The 9207-nt window shown below is 38.4% G+C and overlaps 1 protein-coding gene across 1 annotated transcript; it reads left to right on the top strand.

The window, feature by feature from the left end:
• The first annotated feature begins 5029 nt into the window (after window positions 1-5029).
• LOC110459527 (uncharacterized protein DDB_G0283357-like) lies at window positions 5030-9101 on the top strand. The gene is made up of 3 exons (XM_021511833.1): window positions 5030-5142; window positions 5537-6718; window positions 7250-9101. The coding sequence occupies exons 1-3, from the start codon at window positions 5030-5032 to the stop codon at window positions 9099-9101; spliced, it is 3147 nt and encodes a 1048-aa protein (XP_021367508.1).
• Window positions 9102-9207: the final 106 nt, after the last annotated feature.

Raw genomic sequence — 9207 nt, 5'->3', positions numbered from 1 at the left:
ATATGTGTTCGTTTAAACACTGCACAATTTGCAGAGGATTTAGTTGACAAAACCTAATTTGTAAGTTGGTAAAATGTAGAGCTTAAACCCACACAACACAACTATAAATACGACTGTCTATGATGGGATTTACATGGCTGAGTATCCCTAATTAATTAACTTTACTCAGAAACATACCACAGTTTTTAGTACCTCGTTCTACTACTTTCTGTTCAATTAAGTACTTTTATCTAAGGCTTACAATATTAAAAGGATACTAAGGGTCATTGTGTGTTCAGCACTTTATGCTCATTTAGTAATGTTATGTTAGTATACATTATTAGTTTGTTCCTAATTATCCTTTTCAATATGACAGACACCCGGCGCCTTTGGGTATTTCACATTCATGATAATCATGTTCTTTTATTTCCGTTCTAAAGGAAATATTAAAATTAAATCAAACGGATCATTCAGCACCTACGTCTCATTTGTTAAACAATCGTCTAATAAAAAGTTTGAACTTATTAACATCTGCGATTACGCCCAAAACACAAAATCTGCATTCTCTAACCCTGTCGGTATTCCAGCCGTCACTAAGCGATCAAACGTCACAATGGACATCTCCTTGTCAGCACTAAAACAATTAAAGGAGATATTTTTGACTCGCGGTAAATAAACAAAGGAATATGTGGTTTAATCACTGGTTCAATTCAGCATGTGACAATGTTGACATCAATAGCTGGTTAGAACAAGTATATTCCACATTTAACAGCGTTGTAAAACCCTCTGTGTTGGATGGCACTATTCTGCTTCTAATGTTGGAACGTTATGCTGAAGTAACATAAATAATTGTTTCATTTTTGTTTGGTAACTCTGGTAAAAATAGCATGACAGTGTCTAATGTATTTGGGAATCCTGAACATAGATAAATTTGTTAAGGTAACTGTTAATGTTAAAATTTGATATAACATTGGAAATCTTATCGTTCTGGTCATCTCTCCGGGTTATTTCACATGCTAATACGCAGACAGTAATATATTGATTTTAAATGATAGGTTAAGGAGGATGTTTTGATAACAGTTATCACAGTGTAGGGCAAAATAAATATAGAGATTAAAAAATAATTTCATTTCATTTTTATAGTTATAATAATCTTCTCTTAGCAAGATAATGTTTAATAATAACATGTAACGGGAGGACCGTTATAAAACAATTCAAATTAAATGCACTTCATGGCTGGAACGTTTATCATAAACTGGTGTATACGATTTTCTCATTATACTAGATATCAGCCATGTAATAAAATAATTTTTTTCAGTTTCAACGGATAAGGTTAATAGCGAATTTAATGTATGTGATATCCACTGCTTTTGAATTTCTTCTGCATGACGGACTGAAATGGTGGTAAAATATGGTTAAGTTTATGTTGAATCTCATTGTTGAGCATATGTTATATAGTACCAACATTACAGATAAATAATTACATGTGTATACCTCTAATGTAAATCTTGCAATAAAATATATCAAATCGACAAAACTTCGATATGGTTTTTACGTCATACAGAAAGACTAGGTGCAAACCACAATATAGAAACTGAAACCTTGTTCCTGATATAATGGATACTCCTTCATTTGGTTAAACAGCTGTTTATTGTATGTATCATGAACCAAAACAACCACCTAAAACATTTTTTCTGTGTATTTTGAACGTAAATTCAATAAGACTGAAACGCATCATTTAAATATGTATGTTTGTGGTGCATTAATGATTATTGAACATGAACGGAACTGTGTTGCATGCAATAATTGAGATGCATGTGTAGCCTTCGTTTATAATGTCATATTTACACACTTACTGAAGATATGGAAAATGTTTGTTTAAGTTATGCATTTTATTCGTGTGCATAAATTGCACATGTACAATTGTTTACAATTGTGATGATTGTCGCATTATTTGAGATCTGTTTAAAATATATAATGTATTGTAGATATGATAAACGTTTGTTTACATAGATAATTATGTTAGACATACATAGCAATTGTTTACGCCTACAATGTATTGAAGATAACTGCTTTCAAAAACATATATATAGATATAACACTTACTTACATATATAATTTTATGTAAATATGAATAATAATTGTATGCATAGACAATTTATCGGAGAAATTTATGCCACATGTTCCAAACTATATCATTATTGTAAATGAAGATAACGTGTTTTTAGTTAGAAGGGAGTGTGAGCAAAATGTTTGTTATATTACACATGTATGATTCATGTTAACATTTTATAATATAATGCACATGAAATGGCAATCGTTATCCGGTATAATGCCGATTATAACTTGATTGGAATAATGCAAAATAATTTCACTGCAAATAGCTAAATGAGGACGGGATTCGTGACAAACTAATTACATTTTCAATTATCGGGTGTTGAATTTTAGGTCGGCTGGAGAGCACATTCCTATACAGATTTGACTAAAATGCTTTAGTATCATTTGATCTGTCAAAATGGATTGACACGGTATTGAATACTAGTAATTGGCAAATCAAAAAGTCATGATTTGATACTGTTTTAAGATAGTGTATTTACCTGTAATAGAAGACTATCTTAATGTGAATAAAATATTAAATGCATTTCTATTTTATCATGAACGAACATAATTTACCAGGATTTTTTTGCATTTTTCATTTGTAAAAAGATTAATATTGACCAATTATATACAACATGTAGAAATGGAATGACGTATAACGGCTGATCAGAATGTTAGATGTGTCGTTTGTCTGATTATTGATTCATTATTTTTCTATTTAAGGAAACAAATAAAAGCAATAAACATTAAAATGTGTACATGTTATTTTTTACATTATTTCATCTGTCAATATCAATATCAAGTATTTATACTTATTCATTCACTTATTAAAAACAAAATTATGTCCATTGTTATATTTTAGTTTGTGATAGAATGGTGACGATGTGACTATCTAAGTATCTTTCCACCAAAAAATAAAAATAAAAATATTCTAAAATTATTGATAAAATGGCCATAACATTTTGTGCATACAAATATTAATTACTAATTAGTATTTTACCCATAATGTTCTGTGTTATCCAGTGAATATACCCATGTCATATGTTTTTGCGTATTAACCCATGTAATATGATATATCAGCCCTGTGCTTGATTGTAAGTTTCAATTGTGACGTCACGCTAGGACTAGTACATGAGGTCACAGATTTACGCACTGAAGTCAAAATGGCGGCTTTTTACATTTCAAGGTAGCATAAACATTGTTGTTTTACACGAATTAATGCCACAAATCTTGATTGTGTGATAAAAAGAATATTACACTCGTTTTCATTCCAGAGGCTTTCTAAATTGACAAATTCTTAGACTCTTTTCATAAATCTTATATGAAATGGAAACTCATGTAAGATCCTATATATATCTGTACATGTGTAAATCGTTTATAAGAAAACAAAACGTGTTATCCGGATGTTTAAATTGCTAATGATTTGATTGCATTAGCATCAGAGACAAATTATATAGTTTCCTCGTGCATTCGTGAGTAGGCATTACAGTATAATATAAAGTCATATTACATGCAATCTGGTCAATTATTCCGTTCTTCAAGGAAAATGTGATGCTTCTAAATTTTATCGTTTCTATTAACAGGATTCGACAACGAATGAATGAATTCAAGGAAAAGAAAACAGAATAAAGTTTCTTCATAACACATGTTTGATATCAGATATGGTGTTAACTGTCTTTTGCATATTTTATCGGGCGAAGGACTTCACAGGGATTATACAAAACATAGAGTTTTAATTTTAAATATTCCTCAATATTCTCTTATCGATATTAATGACGCTAACTAATCCAATCAGAGGTTAAATGCTGTTGTCTATTTATACAACACTAATCCGAAATCACTTATCATGATAAATAAGTTAATGAATTGACTTAATGACAAATGCAAATAAATTGCATAGGCATGAGCGTGCAACTCTATTCATTCCAGAGGATCAATATGAATTAAAATTGTGAATGCCATCAAGACTTGGTATCATTAAATGTATTTTAAACTACTACCGGAATGACAAAATAATCGCTTTACAGTGTATCTGTCTTCCGGCATGAACAGATAGAGACAGGTGATACCGTATTAATATAAACACCAGTCAAGTAAAAATACCCACTTTTGTTATCTGAAATTAAAAAGTGTAATACGTTATGAAAGCTGCTGACGTCAAAAGTTACGACCTTAATCAACATATTAACGCATACATGTGTTTCCTAAATACAGTCGACTAAACAGTCATTACAACTTAGGTATGCGGTTTGACCCACGGTGGTAAGGATATGAAAAAAGTCCACTGTTTATTGACAATGGAAAGGTATATCAACATTTGTATCCACTTTGATGTTGAAATATAACATACTATATAATATGTAAATATAATGTACCTATATGTGTACACACAATGTAAATTGGTATACCATCGTGAAAGGTGAAACATTATTTTCTCTAGTACAGTTATAACGTGTGGTTTATCACACGATGTTACAGCATTCGATTATGACGCGTCGTAGTTATTTTAATCCAAAGGAACTAATATTACAGGTTAAACCATGTCCACTTTAAGCAATATCGCACAGTGAAAGCATTGCTTGCCGGCGTTAAGGCGGGTCGAGTCTGAAATAGCTCTAACTTCCACTGTTATATGTTTTCATCTGGTAATCCTTATCGAATTAAGTCGGATCGTTCTGCGGGTTCATCGAGTGCGTTCTATGGTCAATGAATGTACTCTATTGACTTCGGGTAGTTAGGAATTATATGCCCCGAATGCGTTGCCATGGGCGTACAATGGCAGGACAATAGAACGAATTTATCAATCGTTCAAAGTAAGACGGACACAAGTGGCAACATATGCTATATGTATACAATAGGAGACCTAAAATTATATCCGTTCAGAAATTGAACAAAACGAACATCTTCTCCATCACATCGAACAAATCCGTATAATAAGGCTATGTTAACAGTGATGGCCACTGGTGGTAAGGGTCCTATGCGATCACACGATGTGCTACGTACCACAAGCTGTGAGCCTTTAACACAGCCCTCCCTCCCACATTATTCACAACGAGACACAGAACAGTAACCTTTATCACAGCCCTCCCTTCAACAGTATTATCAGTGTAACACAGAACAGCAACCTTTATCACAGCCCTCCCTCCTACAGAATTAACAGTGTGACACAGAACAGCAACTTTTATCACAGCCCTCCCTCCCACAGTATTACCAGTGAGACACAGAACGGCATCCTTTATCACAGCCCTCCCTCCCACAGGATTAACAGTGTGACACAGAACAGCAACTTTTATCACAGGCCTCCCTCCCACAGTATTAACAGTGTGACACATAACAGCAACCTTTATCACAGGCCTCCCTCCCACAGTATTAACAGTGTGACACATAACAGCAACCTTTATCACAGCCCTCCCTTCAACAGAATTACCTGTGTGACACAGAACAGCAACCTTTATCACAGGCCCCCCTCCCACAGTATTAACGGTGTGACACAGAACATCAACCTTTATCACAGCCCTCCCTCCAACAGTATCAACAATGTGACACAGAACAGCAACCTTTATCACAGGCCTCCCTCCCACAGTATTAACAGTGTGACAGAGAACAGCAACATTTATCACAGCCCTCCCTCCCACAGAATTAACGGTTGGCCACAGAACAACAACCTTTATCACAGCCCTCCCTCCGTCAGAATTAAAGGTGGGCCACAGAACCGTGTGACACAGCACAGTAACCTTTATCACAGCCCTCCCTTCAACAGTATTATCAGTGTAACACAGAACAGCAACCTTTATCACAGCCCTCCCTCCTACAGAATTAACAGTGTGACAGAGAACAGCAACATTTATCACAGCCCTCCCTCCCACAGAATTAACAATGTGACAGAGAACAGCAACCGTTATCACAGCCCTCCCTCCCACAGTATTAACAGTGTGACAGAGAACAGCAACATTTATCAAAGCCCTCCCTTCAACAGAATTAACAGTGTGACACATAACAGCAACTTTTATCACAGCCCTCCCTCCCACAGTATAAACAGTGTGACACAGAACGACAACCTTTATCACAGCCCTCCCTCCAACAGAATTAACAATGTGACAGAGAACAGCAACCGTTATCACAGCCCTCCCTCCCACAGTATTTACAGAGTGACACAGTACAGCAACCTTTATCACAGCCCTCCCTCCTACAGAATTAACAGTGTGACAGAGAACAGTAACCTTTATCAAAGCCCTCCCTCCAACAGAATTAACAATGTGACAGAGAACAGCAACCGTTATCACAGCCCTCCCTCCCACAGTATTTACAGAGTGACACAGTACAGCAACCTTTATCACAGCACTTCCTCCCACAGAATTAACAGTGTGACAGAGAACAGTAACCTTTATCACAGCCCTCCTTCCCACAGAATTAACGGTGTGCCACAGAACAGTGTGACACAGAACAGCAACCTTGATCACAGTCCTCCCTCCAACAGAATTAACAGTGCGACACAGAACAGCAACCGTTATCATAGCCCTCCCTCACACAGTGTGTCACACAGAACAGTAACCTTTAACACAGCCCTCCCTCCCACAGTATTTACAGTGTTACTCAGTACAGCAACCTTTATCACAGCCCTTCCTCCCACAGAATTAACAGTGTGACAGAGAACAGTAACCTTTATCACAGCCCTCCTTCCCACAGAGTTAACAGTGTGACAGAAAACAGCAACCTTTATCACAACCCTCCCTCCCACAGAATTAACGGTGTGACACAGAACAGTGTGAAACAGAACAGTAGCCCTTATCACAGCCCCACAGAATTAACGGTGTGACACAGAACAGTGTGAAACAGAACAGTAGCCCTTATCACAGCCCCACAGAATTAACGGTGTGACACAGAACAGTGTGAAACAGAACAGTAGCCCTTATCACAGCCCCACAGAATTAACGGTGTGACACAGAACAGTGTGAAACAGAACAGTAGCCCTTATCACAGCCCCACAGAATTAACGGTGTGACACAGAACAGTGTGAAACAGAACAGTAGCCCTTATCACAGCCCCACAGAATTAACGGTGTGACACAGAACAATGTTACACAGAACAGTAACCTTTATCACAGCCCTCCCTCCCACAGTATTTACAGTGTGACACAGTACAGCAACCTTTATCACAGCCCTTCCTCCCACAGAATTAACAGTGTGACACAGAACAGTGTGACACAGAACAGTAACCTTTATCACAGCCCTCCCTCCCACAGAATTAACAGTGTGAAACAGAACAGCAACCTTTATCACAGGCCTCCCTCCCAAAGTATAAACAGAGTGACACAGAACAGCAACCTTTATCACAGCACTCTCTTCAACAGAATTACCAGTTTGACACAGAACAGCAACCTTTATCACAGTCCTCCCTCCAACAGAATTAACAGTGTGAAAAAGAACAGCAACCTTTATCACAGGCCTCCCTCCCACAGTATTAACGGTGTGACACAGAACATCAACCTTTATCACAGCCCTCCCTCCAACAGAATTAACAGTGTGACACAGAACAACAACCTTTATCACAGCCCTCCCTCCCACAGAATTAAAGATGTGACACAGAACAGTAACCTTTATCACTGCCCTCCCTCCCACAGAATTAACGGTGTGACACAGAACATTAACCTTTATCACAGCCCTCCCTCCCACAGAATTAACGGTGTGACACAGAACATTAACCTTTATCACAGCCCTCCCTCCCACAGTATTACCAGTGTGACACAGAACAGCAACCCTTATTACAGCCCTCCCACCCACAGAATTAACGGTGGGCCACAGAACAACAACCTTTATCACAGCCCTCCCTCCCACAGTATTACCAGTGTGACACAGAACAGCAACCCTTATCACAGCCCTCCCTCCCACAGTATTTACAGTGTTACTCAGTACAGCAACCTTTATCACAGCCCTCCCTCCCACAGAATTAACGGTGGGCCACAGAACAACAACCTTTATCACAGCCCTCCCTCCCACAGAATTAACGGTGTGACACAGAACAGCAACCTTTATCACAGCACTCTCTTCAACAGAATTACCAGTTTGACACAGAACAGCAACCTTTATCACAGTCCTCCCTCCAACAGAATTAACAGTGTGAAAAAGAACAGCAACCTTTATCACAGGCCTCCCTCCCAAAGTATAAACAGAGTGACACAGAACAGCAACCTTTATCACAGCACTCTCTTCAACAGAATTACCAGTTTGACACAGAACAGCAACCTTTATCACAGCCCTTCCTCCCACAGTATTAACAGTGTGACACAGAACAGCAACCCTTATCACAGCCCTCCCTCCCACAGTATTACCAGTGTGACACAGAACAGCAACCCTTATCACAGCCCTCCCTCCCACAGTATTACCAGTGTGACACAGAACGGCAACCTTTATCACAGCCCTCCCTCCCACAGTATTACCAGTGTAAGACAGAACAGCAACCTTTATCACAGCCCTCCCTCCCACAGTATTACCAGTGTGACACAGAACAGCAACCCTTATCACAGCCCTCCCTCCCACAGTATTACCAGTGTGACACAGAACGGCAACCTTTATCACAGCCCTCCCTCCCACAGAATTAACAGTGTGAAACAGAACAGCAACCTTTATCACAGGCCTCCCTCCCACAGTATAAACAGAGTGACACAAAACAGCAACCTTTATCACAGTCCTCCCTCCAACAGAATTAACAGTGTGACACAGAACAACAACCTTTATCACAGCCCTCCCTCCCACAGAATTAACAGTGTGACACAGAACAGCAACCCTTATCACAGCCCTCCCTCCCACAGTATTACCAGTGTGACACAGAACAGCAACCCTTATCACAGCCCTCCCTCCCACAGTATTAACAGTGTGACACAAAACAGCAACCTTTATCACAGTCCTCCCTCCAACAGAATTAACAGTGTGACACAGAACAACAACCTTTATCACAGCCCTCCCTCCCACATAATTAACGGTGTGACACAGAACATTAACCTTTACCACAGCCCTCCCTCCCACTGAATTAATGGTGTGACACAGAACAGTTTGACACAGAACCGTAACCTTTATCACAGCCCTCCCTCCCACTGAATTAATGGTGTGACACAGAACAGTGTGACACAGAACC

The sequence above is a fragment of the Mizuhopecten yessoensis genome, unplaced genomic scaffold (assembly GCF_002113885.1).
Source record: "Mizuhopecten yessoensis strain PY_sf001 unplaced genomic scaffold, ASM211388v2 scaffold10103, whole genome shotgun sequence".
Taxonomy (NCBI): Eukaryota; Metazoa; Mollusca; class Bivalvia; order Pectinida; family Pectinidae; genus Mizuhopecten; species Mizuhopecten yessoensis.
Note: the sequence above shows the minus strand (reverse complement) of the source record. Positions and strands in the feature narration are given on the sequence as shown.